General features: G+C 41.0%; 1 protein-coding gene across 1 annotated transcript in view; it reads right to left on the bottom strand.

Moving 5' to 3' along the window:
- Nucleotides 1–22,405, bottom strand: part of LOC134216778 (LIM/homeobox protein Lhx9-like) — a 156,505-nt gene that overhangs the window by 107,291 nt on the left and 26,809 nt on the right. Inside the window, exon 2 of the mRNA XM_062695583.1 lies at nt 5,977–6,544. Coding sequence (XP_062551567.1) covers nt 5,977–6,053 — 77 coding nt within the window. The 5' untranslated portion in view covers nt 6,054–6,544. The remainder of the gene's footprint in view (nt 1–5,976; nt 6,545–22,405) is intronic.

Genomic DNA, 22,405 nt, shown 5'->3' on the forward strand with positions numbered 1-22,405 from the left:
GCAACTACGATGGGTACAGTCAATCAAGCTAAGCTAAGCTAAGCTTAGCAAATTTCCATTAAGTTTTACTGCGAAACCATTTTCGACCAAACAACTGGAGTTCGGCTTGATGGCTTTCGTGGCCAAGTGGCTTTCGACCAAATGGCGTTCCGCCGAATGACATTCGGCCAAGCAAGCCTTAGGATTTAAAAATATCTCTTCCGAAAAAGGAATTATGGACAATAGAAGGAACTTCCAACAAACATCCAGTTGAAATTCCGTTGGAAATAGTTTTTTTTTTCAAAATTAAAAATTTCACGTAGAAATTCTGGAAAACTTCGTGGAAATTCCGAGCAATTTCAATGAAATTAAAAAAAATCGTTAATCTCCCATGGAAATTCGGAAGATCTGATGAAAATTTTGAAAAAATTTCTATTGAAATAAAAAAAAAAAAAAATGTTGGGATCCATATTTTAAATAATTTTCCACGTAGACTCAATTCCTGTCAAATTTCGTAGATTTTTCCTTTTGTATTCTAAAGAACTTGTTGCGAAATTTCAAAGAATTTCTTGTGAATACCCTTTTCTAAAAAAAATACTATGGGAATTCCGAATTATCTAAGCCATTTCCCGTGAAAGTTTGGAACAATTCCCTGAAAATTAAAGAAAAAATAGGGGGAGGGAGGGGGTCAAGCCGAGTGTTACGATCCATACAAAAAAAATTAAACCTTTCATACAAAAAGTGTTACGAGGGGGAAGGTGGGGGTCCAAAATCACCAAATTTAACTAACGTAATTTTAGAAAGAACCCTTATGTGGAAATGCTTCATAACCTGCCTTAGGAATTCCAAAGAAATTCTAAAGAATTTCCCGTAAAAATTTAAAAAGAATTCTGTGAAAATTTCAAAGTATTTCCCGTCGAAAATTCGAAAAAAAATTAAAGAATTTTCTGGGAATTATCTTTTTTCCGGGGAAAATAAAAGATTCTCCAGATAATGTATTAAAACATCCTGAAAAAATTTAGATAACAAACGCTTGTTGCCACACCGATTCACACTGTCGCGTCGTCGCCGCCGACCAAAACTATGACAAACATCGCTGCCGCCGATTTTGAACCGGCGCATAGCTCTAACGGTGGTCACAACCGTCATAATGCATGCACGAACCAACAGGATGTTATCTAAGCTTTTATTTTACTGGAATAAAGATTATTTGTACGAAAGTAATATTTCAGCACCAAAAAAATGGCTTGGTTTGATTTTTTTTCAACACTCCAGATAATCGAGTCCGTCCTGTATTTGAAACCATAAAAAAAATCGTTAAGCACATTAAAAAGTTAATGATGGCGTTGGCGTTTTAGTCCAAATTCGAATAAACAATCGCTCACTTTGAACGATTAATTGTTGATCATCGCGATGGATGAAAAATTGAACATCTTTTATAAAAGATCAGAAATGCTAGAACTAGAGATGGGCAAAACGGATCACTTCGTTGAACGGTTCAGATCTGGGTCATTTAGTCTAATGATCCGGATCTTTCATACGGATCGGATCTTTGGATCAAAAAGTAAAGAGAATGCAAAATGCTGAAACGGTTGTTATTCAGGACTGCACTTTTGACCCATACATTCAATAATTTCACCTCTCTAACTTACATATACTTATAACATACTTAGAGAGCCTACAACATTTTTTTTAATTTTATCATTTCCTCACAAATGATTCGATAATTTGCTGATCTGGTGAACCGGATCTTTGAAGAAGTGAGCTACGAATCATTCACTCACTTCAAAGAACCGGATCATTTTAACGGTTCCGGATCTGAACGCCCATCTCTAGCTAGAACTGTTGAATATTATAACATTCGTACTATTTAGTCAAATAGAAGTTGTGTAGGTCACATCACTTTCCATGGCGAATCCCGATCTATGTTTCTGATAACCCCACTCTTAGTAGCAACAATAACCTCACTCTAACATTCCCTTCCTTTCCCAACTGACTGTAAGGACTTGGCCGGCGTCGTCATTCCATCTAACCAGCTATCACAGAGGATTCCTCGGTATCTTGTTGCAATGAGTGTCGAACTAGTTTCCTCTCCCAATTCTAAATTGACTGTGAGGCCGGCATCGTTATTAGTCTTGAGTTAATGAAACTCCAAAGCATGTACAGTTTGAACAGTTTTCTAATCCCAAGAAAGCTACGACAGTGTCCAAAATGGCTTGCACAATGGCCGTACCCTCATTTCGCGTTATGTGCCCCTGAAGGCGTTATGTAGTTTTGAAATTGGATTCCAACGGGATTCTCCTTAAGCCAAATGACAGTTTTAGCAAAATTATCAGTTCTGCCAAACGACCATTTAGGCCAAACATCATTTTTGGCTACATGAACTATTCAGCTAAATGACCTGTCTGGACAAAAGGCAGATGGCCTGAAAAAGCCAAAATATCAGCTCGGGCGTATGTCACATTCGGTTATATGTGGCTTTCGACCTAATAACTATTCCGGCCAAACATTCGATTCAGCAAGTTTACTTTCCAGTAGAAACCATTTTCCGCGCAAAATCCAAAAACAAAATCTGTGAAATTTCTGTAGATTTTTTCTTGAAAATACCGAAGAATTTCTTGTAATAAATCCAAAGAGTTTTCCGTGAAAACTCCTGAGAACTTTCGTGGATATTCCGAAGAATTTCTCATGAAATTATGGTCATCTTCCCGTAATTTTTTTTAACAAATTCTTAAGGTTCAAATTACCGTCATCCAGTCATTGAAGAGAAAGACAGCCGCGTGCTCCAGTAATTTTATATAATCGTAAATAAGCGTGAGAGTAAATCGTAGATTTCCCCCTTGCAAAAAATCGTTGAAAAAGGCAGTTTTTTTGAAAACTAAAGCGAAATACAACCAAATGAAGCATCCACTGGATATGATTATGTCTTCGCTATTGGATGATGTAGTTTTGAAAAAAAAATACTTCCCCCATGCTGCTGGAGACTGCTCGGTGGGTGGTTTTATTACTGGGAGGTGGTACGAGCACGTGGCTGTCTTTCTCGTCAATGACTGGATGACGGTAATTTGAGCCTTAGTGGTTTGATTTATTTGTGGTTGACCTTGATTTTCTTGCAAGTCGTTTTAATGTCGTTTAATTTTCATTTGTTTAGGATATAATGATTTTGAATAAACATATTGTTTCCAATCTCTGCACCACTTTTTAGAATACGGCCATTTACAAAATCATACAGATTCCGGGATATTTAACGCAACTGGTAATCTCATACACACTGGAGCTGCAAAGCGGTCTATCGCTGTTTCAGTTAGAGATCCATTGGAACTCGTATGCCTGCGCTCAAAACTCTCGACGGTGTACAACACGTGTCGAAGTCAAACGCCGCGGCTTAACATTGGGCGGCTACAAGACGGTAGACTAGCTCAAAACTACGTGCAGCAGCTGGAAGCGGTACTCCCAACGGAAGAGCAGCTAGGTGCAGCTTCTCTTGAAAGTGGCTGGAGAGATAATCGATCAGCCATTGGTAGCACCGCAACCGCTGCTGCACTTGGCACGGTGCCCCGGATCAGAAGAAACGACTGGTATGACGGCGAATGTGAGCAGTTGGTAGAAGAGAAGAATGCAGCATGGGCGATATTGCTGCAACACCGAACGAGGGCGAACGAGGCACGATATAAACAGGCGCGGAAGAGACAAAACTTGATTTTCCGGAGTAAAAAGCGTCAGCAGGAAGATCGAGACCGTGAAGAGACGGAGAAACTGTACCGCGCTAATAACACACGATAGTTCTATGAGAAGTTAAACCGTTCACGTAATGCCACGTGCCACAGCCTGATTGTGTAAGGACATAAACGGGAACCTTCTTACGCGCGAGCGTAAGGTGATCCAAAGGTGGCGGCAGCACTACGAGAGCACCTGAATGGCGATGTGGCAGACGAAGATAGCGGTATGGTGATGGACCTGAGGAAACGTGCGCAGGAAATAATTCTACCGGCTCCGGTTCTCCAGGAAATCCAGGAGAAGATTGGCCAGCTGAAGAGCAACAAAGCCCATGGGGTTGACCAACTACCAGGAGATCTATTTAAACACGATGCACTGGCTAGAGCGCTGCACTGGGTCATTACCAAGATTTGGAAGGAGGAAGTTTTGCCGCAGGAGTGGATGGAAGGTGCCGTGTGTCCCATCTACAAAAAGGGCGATAAGCTGGATTGTAGCAACTACCGCGCAATCACATTGCTGAACGCCGCCTACAAGGTACTCTCCCAAATTTTATGCCGTCGACTAGCACCAATTGCAAAGGAGTTCGTGGGGCAGTACCAGGCGGGATTTATGGGCGAACGCTCCACCACGGACCAGATGTTCGCCATTCGCCAAGTACTGCAGAAATGCCGCGAATACAACGTGCCCACACATCATCTATTCATCGACTTCAAAGCCACATATGATACAATCGATCGGGACCAGCTATGGCAGCTAATGCACGAACACGGATTTCCGGATAAACTGACACGGTTGATTAAAGCGACGATGGATCGGGTGATGTGCGTAGTTCGAGTTTCAGGGGCATTCTCGAGTCCCTTCGAAACCAGCAGAGGGTTACGGCAAGGTGATGGTCTTTCGTGTCTGCTATTCAACATCGCTTTGGAAGGGGTAATACGAAGAGCAGGGATTAACACGAGTGGTACAATTTTCAATAAGTCCGTCCAGCTATTTGGCTCCGCCGACGACATAGATATTATGGCACGTAACTTTGAGAAGATGGAGGAAGCCTACATCAGACTGAAGAGGGAAGCCAAGCGGATCGGACTAGTCATCAACACGTCGAAGACGAAGTACATGATAGGAAGAGGTTCAAGAGAAGACAATGTGAGCCAGTGAGCCACCCACCGCGAGTTTGCTCGGTGGTGACGAAATCGAGATGGTAGAAGAATTTGTGTACTTGGGCTCACTGGTGACTGCCGAAAATGATATCAGCAGAGAAATTCGGAGACGCATAGTGGCTGGAAATCGTATGTACTGGACTCCGCAAGACGCTCCGATCGAATAGATTTCGCCGCCGTACCAAACTGACAATCTACAAAACGCTCATTAGACCGGTAGTCCTCTATGGATGCGAAACCTGGACGATGCTCGAGGAGGACCAACGTACTTGGAGTTTTCGAAAGGAAAGTGCTGCGTGCTCTATATGGTGTGGTGCAGATGGCGGACGGTACGTGGAGGAGGGGAATGAATCATATGAGATGCAACATCCGTTGCGAGAACCAGTCATCATTCACACTGCGAAAATCGGACGACTGTGGTGGGCCGGGCACGTAGCCAGAATGTCGGACAGTAACCCGGTGAAAATGGTTCTCGACAACGATCCGACGGGCACAAGAAGGCGAGGTGCGTAGCGGGCAAGGTGGATCGATCAGGTGGAAGATGACTTGCGGACCCTCCGTGGTTGGCGACGTGTAGCCATGAACCGAGCCGAATGGAGAAGGCTCTTATATACCGCACAGGCCACTTCGGCCTTAGTCTGAATAAATGAAATGAATGGAACTCGAGAAAGCTATCCCGAGGTCCCGGGAGCATCATGTTGATATCATTTTGTTTGTTTCAATATGAGAGATTTTTGTTCTGTTGAACTTTTTTCAACATACGGGTGCTCGTGTTATGAAAATGAATGCGAAATTATCTGAATTGTGAATCAAATTATAGCAAATTTCGGCTGACTCGATTTATTTATTCTACTAAACCACCGTACTGTAAATTGATATTCCCTGTAAAAAAAATCGATTCGAATCAAGGCCTTCTTCAATAAGTGACTTGATATATTTCTGTCTTTTATCTGCTACAAGATCGAGCACGTACAACGCATTACTAATTACCCTATTTCGCAGGAGCGAAAATGGTCACCGATCCAACCGACCGAAGGGTACCATGCAGAAGCCCAAAAACTCGGCCGAGACAGAAGAAACAAAAAAACAACAAAGTGAAAAAAATGCCATCACCACTTACCGATCTCTTATGGATATCCCACATCCGGCACATTTTTCAGGTGTCACCGTTTCGGCCGCAATGAGATCCTTTAGCATTTTCCTCTTGGTTTGCTTCTGCACAGTGGTTTGTGGTTGCCGATGTTGGGATATGTTTGTGCGTGATATGAGCGCGCCACTCGCGATTCACGCGCCGTTGTTGTCACAACCGTTGTCCACGGGGTGCTCAAAGGGGGATCATAAATTACCCGAGGTAAAACTGTGTCAATTAATTATCGGATGATTGATGTTGGTCGCGATGCTTTCTGGCGAAGATCCGCGACAAACACGCGGAAGGCTGGAGGCTTCTGTTTTTTATGTTCCGAGGCACCCGGGATGATGCTGTGGTCACGATAGTTGTTGTAGATGATGGCTATGTCGGCTTTGGAATGTTTGCTGTTGTCGGCTTCCGTTGGAGGTGACCGGCAATGTCAACGATGTCGTCAGGCGGTAACTAAGTAAAGGTGAGTATGGCAAGTTGTGTGTACCGTTGTAGCTAATTCTGTTACGAATCCATGGGAAAGCGAAAGATGAGGTGGACATGATGGGTGCTGTGAGGTGAAATGGAGAAAATTGGGTTAATTAGGGTTTCGAATTCAAACATTCAGCAGAAATTGAGAATTGACATAAATTTAGAACAATAACTATTGGCACAAGATATTGAGAACTCCAAGGGGCAGATGGTCATAACGACAAGATCTTTCTTAGTATTTTTGATTATATGATACTGACGCCAAATGCAAGAGTGCTTTAGAGTAGTTTGAAGTCAAAGTTCACTTCTCACCTATTTTTTTCAGTGGGCAGAATAAAAATGACATTACACTTCATAAAGTGATAAATTTCGTAATCTACATAGAGTTTGCCATAGTGTTGTAGCAATGCAGCCTAGTTTTAAAAAATTAACATTTTTCACATTGTTCCCAGAAGTATACGTAATAATCTTCAAGCTGCTACTTATCGTAATAGTTGCCATCGTTTAAGACAACATCAACAAGTGTCATTAAAGTCGAATTTAATTTAATCTCGTGTACCAAACTGACAAGCAGACCACATGCAAATTCAGTCATGGAAAACTTATCCGCATGTTCATATCGCTCTCCTTCAACAAACGAAAACATGCTACCATGACCCAACCATGCTCTCTGATGGTGCGAGCTAAAACGGCAACAGTTTCAAGAAAGAAAAAAAAACTAGAGCAAACAAGACCCAACTTTGTCACGTAGCTACAATTTACGATAGGCGGCCTGTGAGGTGGACACAGCAACAGCACCGGAGTAGATTTCCACTTAATGAAGATTTCATTCATAACGACTTGTTGCCCTGCGCCTGCTGCTGGTTCCATGCTTGCGAGACTGTATAATTGAATTATGCCCAGCTGAAGTTGAGCACGCTGGAAACCCACCAGAAGAGTTCCTTACCGAAACGGACAGACGACTTGGTGCAACAGCACTGCGCAAGTTTGCATGATTGCTCAAGGGGGTCTTGATAGCTAGCGACAACTACAACACCACACCACCTTTCAGATGGAAGCGATGGTGCGACGGTATAAGATTCGATATGGCCGCACGCGGGTGGGCAAGTGTGAAGCGCACCGGATTCGTTTATGCTAATTTAATGCAAATTTTCCGCTGAATTAAGCGATATTTAATGAATGGGTTAGTGTGATAGTGATGTGTAGGTAAGCACTGAGCGAGCGTGCCTTCAAAGATGATCATGCCAACCCGGTTGATATTATGATCATTTGATAACTGTTCATATTAATCTGTCAACTAGCTTTCGTAGCATATTTTTATTTTGTTGACCGTTGTTTTGATTGCATTTCTTCTAGTTTTACATACCAGGGATAGTTGACCTGGTAGACCAATTGATCTGAAACCCAAAACAAATTTGGAGAACCTGCATCAAATAATTTGATAAAACATCTGCATCAAACTTTCGGCTACTCTTTGTTGAACCGAGCAGACAATCGAGGGTTCAGCAGATAAAAACTCGGTTCAAGTATAACCGACAATTTGTACATAGTATGAAGCAAAAGTGAATAAACAATCCCATAAGATTTAAGTTAGTCAGCAATAGGGTCAATAATATATTTTGGACATGTATATATTTTTGACAAGCCTGAACTTCTTCGATCAATTTTAGATAATGTGTAGGAAAATTTTTATCGAAAGTATGATCATTGCATACTTTTACCTCAACTCTAGCGGCTCCTGATGAGAATTCAAAAATCAACTATTATTTATCTTTAAAATTATCTAAAATGTAAAGCTTTCTACCAAAGTGCCTGCTGGACGCCAGTATGCAGAGAACATGCATTTTAGGAATCATCGTAACATGCACCTGAAACACGTTTAAATTGGTTCAAACGGCAATCTTGAGGTCCTGCGGCCAAAGTTTAATTATAATTGAGATACTAACATATTCCAATCACTTAACATGAACTTGAGACGGATGAAAAAGGAGTGATCAAAATGAAGTTATGTTTTTATGCATTAGACATTTATTGGTCACTCCATGTACAATACATGGACGAACCATTAATTGCCAACTTTCAGGCTGTTTTCAATGATATCGATAAGATTGCGAAACAATGTTAATTTCTGGTTTAATCAATGTTAGTTAAGCAAATAAATGCATTTGAATGAATGTGGATACGTGTAGGTAAGTCATACCATTGAGATCTGTAGGTGACCATTTTTAAATTAAGAGAAAATGACTCTGTCCAAAATATATGCATTTTTCATGTCGAAATTATATATTTGATGTCCAAAAAGAAAATATTTCAGTTCGCAGTATATCACAGTTTACACCTAGTAAATGTAATTTACTCAAAAATTGGGCAATGGAGACACAAGACTAATCATAGGTTATGTATTTGGATGAACCTAGTGATTTTCAATTGTTTTATACTATTCAATCTCGATATATTTTCTAATGAATGTCCTGTGCTTGTCCAAGATACATCATTTACCCTAGTGTAGATAAACCAATATCCTACAAGATTTTCAAATCGTACAACGTCCAAGCGGGATGGCCCGCCTTCTCCAAGTTAGGTAGGCTTGATTTGTTCGAGGATGACAGGCTTACTGTAATGACAGTTGTGCGTCAGGGTGGCCAGCACAAATCAAACTTCAATTTCCAGATTTTCTCCCGATTTTTATTTCAAATTCTCGGTTGTGATATCCTTGTTAAAAATATAAAAAAAAAAAAAAATAAAATATTATGTGGTAAAGAATTTATTTCAACTTATTTTTTTGACCTATTCAAGATTAGCTTACGAGCGAATCAAATTCTTCAGCCCTTCATCGATAAGAGTGGCTTTTTTCTCAGCATCTGCTAACAATCGTGCTTGTTTTGCCTCAAGCTCTTTCATTAGTCGTGTTGTATCCCGTTTTCTTAGCGTTTCTCTCTCAATTTCTGTTTTCTCCGCTTGTTGCCTTTCCTTCTTTCCTCTTGTGTAGGCATTTCTAGCGTAGCATTTCTATTATTGTGGCGTTACCATGACTGAGAATAAGAAGCTTTTTGACGAAGAGCGGAATGTTCGGCAATTCCACAGGGTAGCTTTCAATCGTTTCCATTCAAATCTTATCCAATCGCGTATCATGTCTTCGATAACTCGCAGCTGCAGCCTTTGTCGTTGAAAGCTTCGAGAATCTAAAAAAATCCTACTTCACTTTGTCTGCTACAGTACCTGAAAGGTGATTTTTCGCAACTAGATGTTCAAGGCAGAGGTCCAGGCGCTTTTCGCATACAGGCGATTGCTTCAAACACAACGGATTGAGGCATGACATATCAAAGGATAACTGAGTGGAGAACGCTCGATTGTTTTATCGATGAACCCTTTAAAAATACTCTACAGTCATTCCGAAATTGCACAAATCTCTGTTCTGGAATTTTTCCCTTGCTCTTATTTTCAAGTGACTTTAATGCAGCTTTTGTGCTAAATCCGATATCAACTTTCGCAGCTGACAGGAAGTTATCATCGTCAAGAGATATTTCAATAAGCGCATTAGATCTGCCCTTCATCGCTTCCGGTTTTATGGCTCTGTTCATCGTGATTCTGAGAAGCTTTGTAAGGTCATCGTACAGAAAAGGGGTCATCGGAGCTTCAGACTGGAAACTCTTGAGAAATGGCTCATAACTTCCAGCTGCAGCGATGAAAAACTTATGCTTGGCCTAAAAGAATGGATCAGCAATGGCCTCTACAACTGTCTCGAACACTTTCGATTTCGTCTTTCGATTCTTTGACCTTTTTCTCGCTTTGTGTTTTTACAGCCCGTACATAGGGTTTCGAAGCCGGAAATAATTCCATTGCTCTGTTTGCAACCGTTTGGTTCTCCACCCATCTTACTGAACAAAACTTGAGCGGGAACACGGTTGACCCGGTAACCGCCGTAAATTCTGCCTTAAAAAAACGCCGCAAAGGCATGTTCTTAAACAAATTATAGAGCGAAATCAAAAAATTGTCGACTTGCCACTCAGGTTTTTTCATCCCATTCAAAAAAGCATTGTGTGTGACGCGTAAGTCGCAGCTCCCTGTATTCAGTATGCTGAAATTCGGACCTCGCTGCTCCTTCATTTCTTTGTTGAAGTTTTCTTGTAAAGCTAGGTTCACGTTTGGCTCATCCATGGAAATTTGGATTACTTTTTCGATCAAGCGGGGGTTGGACGAAAAACAATCTTTCAATCCTTTCAAAAGATCTTGCACTCGCGTCGATGTCAAGAACACAGATCCCAAATACCTGCTCGTGACACTCTGAGTCTCTTGGTTCCAAAACCGTATGCTGACGTTGGGCAACTTTATTGAGGGTTTCGTCGAAACCAAGTACAAATTCAGAAGTTTTCTTTAACTTACTTTTTTACTTATGGATCCTGTACACCTCCGGTGGTGCAAAGGGCCGACTTGAAAGATCTCCATCCTGAGCGATGCCCGGCTATCGCTTTAACCTGTTGCCAGGTTAGATTTCGGTCGACTTCTTTTATTTCTTTATTGAGGCTTCTCCGCCATGAGCCTCTGGGTCTGCCTCTGCTGCGATGTCCCGCTGGGTTCCAGTCTAATGCTTGCTTACAGATTTCGCTTCCGCCCCTACGTAGAGTGTGGCCGACCCAGCCCCACTTCCGATCCCGAATTTCTGTTGTTATCGGCCTCTGGTGACAACGACGATGGAGCTCGTTGTTTGAGATCCAGTTGTGAGGCCACCAGGCCCGAATTATATACCGCAGGCATCTGTTAATGAACACCTGCAGCCGTTGAGTGTTCTCCACTGATACACACCATGTTTCGCTAGCGTATAACAGCACAGATTTCACGTTAGAGTTGAAAATTCGTATTTTGGTGCGTTCACTTATCTGCCTGTTTTTCCAGATATTTCTTAAACTCGCAAAGGCAGCCCTTGCTTTCTTGATCCGTGCGCCTATGTCGATCTTGGTACCGCCGTCCGACGCCATTTGGCTACCAAGATATTGAAAGCTTTCAACATTCTCCACTGGTTGCCCGGCTACTGTGAAACTGGAAGGAGTCACCGTGTTTACATCCAACGATTTGGTTTTGTTGACGTTGATGACTAAACCTGCCGAGGAGGAGCGATCGGCAAGGTCGTTGAGCTTACTCTGCATATCAGAGCGCCGTTGCGCGAGTAGAGCAACGTCATCCGCCAATTCGAAGTCGTTTAGGTGCTCCATGGTTATAGGCTGCCATAACAGCCCGCGGTTTGGTTCACGGTCAATCGCATCTACCAGAATCTCATCGATTACGATGAGGAACAGTAACAGTGATAGAATACATCCTTGCCTCACACCAGCTACGACCCGGATAGGGTCGGACAGGACCATTGTGCAGCACTCTGCACGAAAAGGCCTCGTACTGTGCTTCGATGAGGCCGATGATTTTCTCAGGAACCCCTTGCGTCTCAGGGCGCCCACATATTCTCGTGATTGAGACGGTCGAAAGCTTTTCGTAGTCAATGAATACCAAGTAAAGGGACTCTTGGAATTCGTTGACCTGCTCCAAAATGATGCGGAGCGTGACAATATGGTCCACATGATCTTCCGGCACGGAATCCGGCTTGCTGCCGCCGGAGAGTCGCATCGATCTTCTCCTGAATCCGGGCTAGGATAATTTTGCACAGAACTTTGAGAACGGTACACAGCAACATAATGCCTCGCCAGTTATCGCATACAGTCAGGTCACCCTTTTGGGCACCTTCACTAAGATACCTTGCATCCAGTCGACCGGGAAAGTTGCGGTGTCCCAGATATTACGAAATAAACGATGCAGTAGTTGAGCGGATGTCATGGGGTCAGCTTTGAGCATCTCGGCTGATATGCGGTCGACCCCTGGGGCTTTATTCGATTTCATGCTTTGGATGGCTGTTTGAATCTCTAGCAGTGATGGAGCTTCGGTATTGACACGTGTTATACGTCGGATCCTAGGCAGATCATGCCGAGGTGGTGATAGCCTGGTTGGCACTTTAGAAAGTTGTTCGAAGTGCTCGAACCAGCGTTTCAGCTAGTCAGTTTGATCGGTTAATAACTGACCATTCGCATCTTTCACAGGCATCGTTGCATTCATCTTCGCCCCGCTTAAGCGTCGTGAGATATCGTAGAGGAGGCGAATGTCCCCGGTTGCGGCGGCTCTCTCTCCTTCGTCGGCCAGAGAGTCTGCCCACGCTCGCTTGTCCCGTCGACATGAGCGTTTTACTTCCTTCTCAAGAGCCGTGTATCGTTGACGGGCTAAGACTTTGGCTCCTCTGGTTTTCGATCGCTCTATCGCGGCTTTGGCTTCTCTTCGCTCCTCTATTTTCCTCCAGGTCTCATCGGTGATCCATTGTTTTCTCTGGGTGCGTAGTTCGCCCAGATTGTTCTCGCTGGTGGCGATGAAGGCATTCTTGATGGCGGTCCATTGGTCTTCCACGCTGCCACCTTCCGGAATATCTGCAGCACGCGTCTCCAGTTCTTCAACGAAGGACCGTTTCACAGTGGCATCTTCCAGTCGGCGTGTGTTGAATCGTCGTCCAACTCTTTCCTCCTGCCGACGAATCCGTGCAATGCGCAGGCGTATTTCGCCGATGAGGAGGTGATGATCAGACGCGATATCGGCACTACGTTTATTCCGTACATCAAGAAGGCTCCGTTTCCATTTTCGGCTGATGCAGATGTGGTCGATTTGATTTTCTGTAAAGCCGTCACGGGAGACCCACGTGACCTTGTGAACCGGTCGATGAGGGAAGAGCGAACCCCCGATCACCATGTCGTTATTACCACAAAATTCTGCGAACAGCTCTCCGTTTTCGCTCATTTCTCCGAGACCATGGCGTCCCATAATGCGCTCATGGTTCGAGTTGTCGGATCCGATCTTCGCATTGAAGTCGCCCAAACAGATCTTGATATCACCCTTCGGAATTCTATCCACGACGGCATTGAGTTGACTGTAGAAGTTCTCTTTGTCTTGCAGATCGGCAGCATCGGTTGGCGCATAACATTGGATTATAGTAAGGTTTCGGACCCGTGTTCTAAATCTGGCAACGATTATCCTTTCACTTATAGGTTCCCACTTCATGAGCGCAGAGTGTGCCTGAGCGCTTAGTAGGAAGCCAACTCCGCGATGCCGGGGAGCGTGTTCACCTCGTAAACCAGAGTATAGCAGAACTTGTCCCGACGGCGTTCTGTGTTCTCCAAAGTTTGGCCAACGGACTTCACTCCAGTCCCAGGATCTCAAGCTTCATGCGGCGTGCCTCATTGGCAAGTTGTGCCAATTTACCCTGCTGGGCTAGGGTTAAAACGTTCCATGTTCCTATTCGTGTCCGTTGTTTCGCGCTAAGAGTCGTCGCCGTAAAATCAGTCCGTATTCTTTCATTATCGGATTCTCGAACAAATTGATGTTTCAGGAACAGTAGGTTGTTGGCCCAAGGTTCCCTATCCACCGGGATGGGGCTGCCATCTTAGGTATAGCTTCCGGGGAATAGCATTTCATACTCAGCCGCTGGATGCCAGAACAGACGCTGTTGGAGCCGCACCTCCTTGGTGGACAGACGCTCGATCAGTCGGGTCAAATTTGTTTAAAGTCCCACCCAACACCAGGACTAGGCTAGTGCGCTTTGAGCGGCACACGGTCGCTTTGATAGGGCCTGCTTGGGGACACATGCAGCTTTTTATAGAAGTTCAACAGAGCCCACTGTCGAACCCCACCACATCCTAGGCAGACCCCACAGTTTTCTTTATCATATTGAGTTATTCTCAGAAAAATATAGAGCCAAACCATTGGTAATCAAATATCCTATCTTTGTCCGTCCCAGCTCAAGCTTCGAAGCTATTTCGCTATCCGGAAACATCAAGGGAAACAAACTGACATCTTCTCCGGCACCTCGATTTGATTTGTGCGCCATGACAGTTTGCATTCCGACAGTCACTTAAAAGATATTTGCTCATCAAACCTGTTCCACTTGCAGCATTGCCGCTACTCTGCGTAGCAATATTGCTGGAATAAGAAGGAATATTTGCTGCCAAGGTGTTTGCCGGGTTGTCTGAAATAAATATTTAGAAGGTTCATGAGTATGTGGGAATCAATATACATATTACAACATTTTTTTTAAATCTTCAATTGTCTTTTACCGATTTTCAAAGGATCAGCCGGGGCGTTTTTAGCATGATCTGAAATAAATATGAGCATAGGCGGAATAAGTATATTATCACTACGATCAATAGATAATCACTAGCTGTATTTAGACGCTTACCGTTTGCTTGTGATTTACTCCCAGAAGTGGCAGCAAACAAACCCACTGTAAGGTTCGTTCGCCGAGTTTTTTCTTCTAACTGGTGCCTTTTGCCTTTTCGTGACTTGTAAAGGCCACTTTCCCCATAGTGTCGATTTTAAAAGTTTTATTGCACCACACGCATTTAGCCGATTTGTTGTCCTGCGTAACAGCGGCACACCATGGGAACATCTCCTTATATTTCGCAGAAAATGTCGTACACATCACGGATTGATGTATTTACTCCCGAAAGAACAAGTGTGTCTAAACGGTCTGAACAAAACTGCAACTCACTACGGAATTCAAAATCATTAATTACACAACGGATCACTCAAAGCATCAGGAAAGTCGCTTTCTAAAATACCTGTACAATTTACTGTAGGCTAGAATGAGTCTTTCAGAAGCAAAGTCTGAGTAGCACAAAGATCATCAAACAAAGCTGAGGCAGTTATGAAGAAAATAGTGTTGCGATTCATATAAGGATGGTTGGTTGATCCACTATAAAGCGTTTGCAAAAGCCATAAGGTAGGCAATTATTTGTGATATGCCACACTAAGCGACTAAGGCGAAACTAAACGATTGAATCGAGAAAGGCATCATCACCGCTTGGTGGAATTAATCTGTTTTTTTTTCTATTGAATTCAACTTCATAAAGTCATTCCTAAGGGCGATTTATGCAAAATGAGCCGAATACCAGACATGTGAATATTTTTCAATAATAAACTGGCGCATTCTCTCCTAACCCTTATGTCTTTTAATTGTAGTGTGAATAGCCCTCTCTACAGATAAATCTTTAAACGATAAATTGATCTAGCCATACACCGGGTACGATGCATTGCTCCTACAATAACATAATAGAACTATATTAGAATTTAAGGGTATTGAAAACAAGTTAGTAGCTTACCGGGAAGCTTTATTTTAATCTTCATATCTTGGTATCAACTCCCAAGAGGGCAAGCAACAGTAATTCTCTATAATCTGCGCGTAAATATATGATATCTAGAAGACGAGCAGCTTTCTCGTAAAACAGGATCTCATCATTTTCTGATGAAAAATCAGAAAGGTTATATACAAGATACGACCGCCCGACGTAAACTACGTAAAACAGATCATAAGATAATAATTAATTTGCTTAGAGCTTAGAGTGATTGAAATTTTGACTTTTTCGCTCCCATATGCTTGAACGATAACATTTGCTGTTTTGATGAACCTCCTAAATTTTCAACTGAATTGGTTGTGCTTTAACTGAGTACGAGCAGTTTGAAGTTTGTATGGAAATCACCCCGTATGTGAATGATCGCTTCGCGAGGCAACTCATTAAATATTTAGGGGGAGATCCCCCAGCGCAGGACACCTCCCAATACCGGACACTTCTTAAAACGATACTTGCAGAGCTCCCTCCTACAGCATATCAAGTACAAAAGGAAGCTATTGAAAAGGCTTTTAACGGCATGGGATATCAGATCTTCATGTGGTAAGCTTTGTACAAAATCTGAAATTGAATTTTGATGTTTCGCGTTATTTTAGAAGGTTTGAACCAACAATATTAAAATCAATCTAATGCATATTAGCCATATTTTAAATAATGATGATGATTTGTTAGATGTACCATGTGATTGTGGTGTTCGGACATTGAGATTTTTCATAGCCATTTTTACACCTGTTTTGTTGCACTTACTTCAATTAAATTATTTCTTCTTGCTGAGAAAGCCACAGAAGTTAGCAGAAACAAAAATTGAAGAGGACATTCAAAAAGGTGAGAATTTGGATTAGGATGTAAAAATTTAACTGAAGAGAATAAGCTCTACTAACAATTTTTAATATTTACAGCTTGAAGCACGTAAAAAATATGATTATTCTGAATGATGTCTTTACTCATGTAACAGTCACATTTGAACAATATTATTTGATGCAATAGTGTCCGGTACTAGGAGAAATTTTTCTGAACTGTGAAATCTTTCTCCAAAATTCATCGTCGTAAAACGCGTTCAAATGATTAAATATAGCTTGTATGAATCATCAATGGCCATATTTTATGTATAAGGTATAAACGGAAACATAATCCGGATAGTTAGAGTTTTTTTTTGTCAAATGGCTTATGTGTCTGGCACTGGAGGATTTTCCCCTAAATATAATCAACTCGAAGACTTCGAAGAATATTTCCTAATCTGTAAGACGGTTGTCGTTGCGAACCGATCGAACTTTCGTGAGCAAAGTTATAAAGAAAACAAAAATGCTCATTATTGATATGCTATTCTTTTACGTGCTCAATTGAATTTCCCACGATTTAGTATTTCCTTAATAATTTTTCTTGCAATGAGCAACATTGCAAAACGGTTTCCAAAAAAGTTACTGTTTTCATAGTAATTCTCAAACTTCAAATCGCGCGTGCTAAGTCAAATTACAACCAAATCTGCTAAAAAACAGGGAAGTTCCATAAAGACAACTGATACCACCGTTTAAGGCGAAAGGTCAAAATTTGAACCACTCTTATGAGCATGATTGACTGTCACGGTTATTACTCTGTTTCTGCCAGGCCAGATGAAATTACAAAGAGAAACAACAGATGATATTTGGGTCTAATATCACCTTCAATGTGTGAAACCTGATGACCCAAATTTAAGTAATACCGGCGCCTGCCGTGCCCAAGTGCAGATCAGTTACGGAATGGGTAGGAATATGTTGACGTGATACTCGCATTAATAGAGGCCGACGAGTCATCTGCACTTCCACGAGTAACCATTGGGATGTTGGATATATGGGGTCGGGAGGTAGCGAGGTTCGTTTTGGTAAACGTTTTGCCGCGTGTAATGTGTAGTTTTTCCGCAAATCATGTTCGATCGCACACCAATTCATTTGTGTTTCGAACAAAATTAGCGTAACTCAATATATGAAAATGGTTGGATATGACAATTTAAAATTTTCATTTAAAAACCCCAAATTTATTATTCCGCAGTGGTGATGATGCCTTTCCTTTCTCCGACTGTTGTGTGACTTTTGAAGTGTTATTTATATTTTAAAGGGATGCTGCCTAAACAGTAAGATAACCTTGTTTCAAGACAAAATTTTCAAAACGACTTATCTGCTTTTGTAAACAAAGATTCAAACAACGATTCGGCGAATCTGCAAGCTCTCCCACGCAAACCAAAAGTACCAATAGGTAGGTGAAGGTTTCCGCTACCTATTGATGGTGTTGGTTTGCGTGGGAGAGCTATCTCCGTCAAATCGTCGTTTGAATCTCTGTTTACAAAAGCAGATAAGTCGTTTTGAAAATTTTGTCTTGAGTTGATAATCAATTTTAATGATCACCTCTTGCTTATATCAACATGTCCAGCATCTGTAGCACTTTTTCATAAACACTACTTTTTTGCTCCGACCGCGGTCTTTGCTCTGGTTCTATTGTTGTACTTTTTGTGCGAATCACCGCACAAAAGTAGAGCGCAAGAACCAACGGCACTATACGGCGGTCGTAACGAAACTCTGAAATTTTACTGGGTTGGTAAAGAATTGATATTATCAATATTTTCACGTTGGTAATCAAGAGTTTCAATGGGCTTAAAAAATTGCTGGAGAAAGGGTGTTTTTCGACTGGATGGGATGTACTGTTCGGAGGATGGCTTTCTCAGTCTGAAGTATCAAAACGATGGTTTAGTTACTTGCCCGACGTTTCGGCCGATGGGTTGTGGCCTTTTTCAAGGGTCGTACAAATAGTAAGTTACATAATTTACCACACATTTCAAATTGTAATCACAAATTAACTCAATATTCAGGCAAGCATGAAAAGCACCCTATCTACCACTGATCGAACGTGGTTAACAATAATTTACGATAGACGATAGACTATAGTGAGTTCAACATTTATGTTTTATGTTATATGTATTCATGTTATATGTTAAATGTAATTACATGTTTTAGCGACCCTTGAAAAAGGCCACAACCCATCGGCCGAAACGTCGGGCAAGTAACTAAACCATCGTTTTGATACTTCAGACTGAGAAAGCCATCCTCCGAACAGTATTGCTGGAGAGTTTTCGATTCGATTGATAATAAAATCTCGAAAATCCATTGAAAGATAAAGGAGCTATTAACGTTTGAAATCTTACATGATTTCGTGACGGTCTCGAATTTGGAAATTTTCATTTGTCACCCTGTATCCGAGTCTTCCCCTTAGACGTAGTTTACGTCAAAAACTGTCGGCTGCTTTAAATACAGGATTATCCATACTTCTCCAGGATTTCTGGAACCTTTTAACCAAATACGGAGGTCAAGTATTAGTTGATTTTTCATCCAATGCTTTTTTGAATGCAGACTCCAGAATGAGTTCGAGGATTTCGTGCCGGCATGGGAAATGGAGTAAATTGCAATTAAGCATTTCTTTAGGAGTACTACTGCACCATTATGTTCTTCTGAGTTTGATGCAGTTGTGTCATAAGCCATTGCTTATATCGGCTGTAATATTCTATTAGTTCGTCAAATACACCATCCGCAATATCCTTCCCTGGAAGTGGTTGGAATTCCAAGAAGTTGTTCGTTTCCATGTCCAGACACTGTTATGATGAGTTGTTCCAGTAGGTAATAATTGCTTAGTGTCAATGTCTACCACTAAGGCATCGCCGGAACAAAGTTATTCTTCCGTAGGACATTGCGGCCCTGTAAGAGTTTAAAATTTAATCAATAACTTGCTCCTTATTTTCTTCAAAAAAATAGATGTTGAGAAATTTTCGCTATCACACTAGTTGTTAAGAGAGCTGCGGCTGCACAATCGGTCTCCATTGTTATGTCTAGAACTGGCATTGTTCCATCGCACAAAGGAAATGATTTTTTCTTCTTGAGTCGTGGCTGCCCAAATTTGTCGCGCTACTCTTCTTCAACTTTCTCGTCATTATCTGATTTACATCATATTCCATCGGATTAACTGTAAACATTACACGTAGAATAAATCTAAGTTTCATAATTGATTCGACTTAAATGGCGACGTTTGGAATTTTAGATTTCAGTATATTTGGATCAAGAACGGGATTTTTTGTTTCTATAAATCTAAGGTTATTATCCAAGACTTCACTATATACTGCTTACGAAAAACGTCGCATGCAGCTGCCCGTTTGACAAGATTGGTTACTAATGTCGAAAACAAGTTTAAGTTTGTGTTCCTATCTTTTGCTCGATTTATCTAAGCACTTCCTTTTGTTTTGTTATTCATTTGGTATTTTATCCCACGGATGCTGAGTTTGTACATTTTCGGCATCGTATTTTTCAGTCAATAATTTTCAAAACTTTTGCAGCTTTCTGCGACACTCATTTTCTCTTTTCGCAGATTAGAAAAAAGCGCTTGAAGTAAATACACACACTTCTTATTATAAATAGGCGGTCTTATCCTGTTGAAGATGCTGTTAACCAACCCAACGTCAGGTACTTGGATCCTTTTAGAGATCTCCATTTTTCTTGTAAAAATGTAAAGTGACAACGCTGAATATGTTAACGGCATACCATGGTATACAGACATCAAGGTAGGCTCGTAAGAAAAATGACACTTCAAGAGTGACGCATATTTTATCACCACATGTTAGAGTACAAAAGTAAGCATGCTGAGACCGTAGAGCATCGTCTCGGTTCAGCTTGTTAGAAGATAGTAGTGACGACACCAAGGATGTTAACGATCATTCAGTAATTTGCGTTCGATCATTTAGTAGTTTGTCAATAACACATTCCAGAAACTGAATTTTAAAATATGTTGTATGGTGGACTTCTAGTGCGAAGGTTTTTCTACTACTTTGTCTAATGGTTCGTTATTAGAATTCAACTAATAACGGGGTTAGAGCGCTAGTTGCAGTAACTTAAACTAAATGATCGGAATCATCACTTATCATTTAGTCTAAGTTACTGAAACTATAGCTATAACTCCGTTATTAGTGGAATTCAAACAACGAACCATTAGGCAGAGTTGTAGAAAAACCTTCGCACTAGAAGTCCACCATACAACATATTTTGAAATTCAGTTTCTGGAATGTGTTATTGACAAACTACTAAATGATCGAACGCAAATTACTGAATGATGGTTAGCATCCTTGGACGACACATGTTTATATTTAAACTGAATGTTTACGCAAGTGCTGAGTCTGCCTTGTTTTTTGTATGCCGTGACGGCATACTATGATTTTTCACCAAGTAGTAGTTTGTGCAACTAGTTGCAAAAAGATGATTTTTTCAGCATGAGTTGTACGTACGAATAAATATTACGAGTGCTGATATACAACATATAAGATATACAACAGTAAAGCACATGTGATGGTTGGACAAATCAAGCATCCGAAATATATTCAATTTGCAAAAAAGAGCTAACCGCGGTGGAGGTTGGTACTCGGATTCTGGTGGCTTTTCCGCCAACGGGACCTTTAAGTCGTCTTGTTTTGTATGTGTTATCACGCCTATGGTTCGAGTCCCTCCAAAACACGTGGATTCTTTTTGGAAATTTCATAACAATTTGAAATTTCTGAAAGTTAATCCAACTTCTTCTACTCAGATTAGAATACATTTAAAGCATTTTTTATATGTGAACCAACATGCACCAACTAAAAGTCGTGACAAGATACGAATTAGCACGCAATTGTGGGTCAATTGATTTTTGCTTGTTTCACTTTCGATTTTTGTGACATGAAATAAGTTAGATGTGATGATTATTTTTATTATTATTATTTATTTGGTACACTTCACACCGGAAGGGTGCATTCGTGTCTGTCATTATTTAGATAATAGTTACAATATCATCATTGACTAAACTGGAATGCATCGTTTGCTTTCATATACAGAGCAAATGAATATTCCGTCTCCACCTTGAGAAAAGTTATCCATAGTTTTTTTTAGATTCCTCGAGATTGTTGTCATTATTTATGCAATGAAATAAAGTTTACACATGGAAGTGATTTAGAAATTGATGGTAATTTGAAACGAATAATAGTGTAGAGAATGTTCTCGAACACTAATCTTAAACCACTATGAAATAAAATATAGTTTGAAATACGAAACTGATGCCAATCTCGAGTGTTTATTGATAATTCAATAGGAATACTTTAGGAACTCCTAAGTAATTCATAATAATGTAAGAAGGATATTTGATTTAAAAATTTTGCTTATCCGAATTCAAGCGAAGATCAAATTGTTGTCCAAAAGGAAAGTTGGTCGTCTCATATAAAATCGGATTGCCTTTTGAACTAAAAAGTTACACTTTCCTCACTGGTTTTGATACAAATCACGTTTCATATTAATATTCAGACGAAATAATGTAGGGGTAACTGGGATAATAAGCACCCCTGAAAAAACGACCTAGTAAGCAAATACAGGCCCATCCCGATTTTGGCAACACCCGTTTTTGTCTACCCCCGATTTTGGCAACACCCGTTTTTTTCAACATTTTCTTCCCGATTTTGGCAACAACCTTGAAAATATATTTTTTATTACTTTTTAGAGCTAAAACCTTTTTATCAATACGTAATAGCATAAACAAAACCAAAAGTGAATGTCATTAAGGTTTACATGCGTATTATGGGCTCTGTACGAATAGTGGGCACTTTTGCTGAAATAATAAACCACCACTTGTATCACCGCTCATTGCAAACAATTTCTATTGAAACTTTTCTGCTCTTTTTATTCACGTTTTCCATGTCC

Source organism: Armigeres subalbatus, chromosome 2 (genome assembly GCF_024139115.2).
Source record: "Armigeres subalbatus isolate Guangzhou_Male chromosome 2, GZ_Asu_2, whole genome shotgun sequence".
Classification (NCBI taxonomy): Eukaryota; Metazoa; Arthropoda; class Insecta; order Diptera; family Culicidae; genus Armigeres; species Armigeres subalbatus.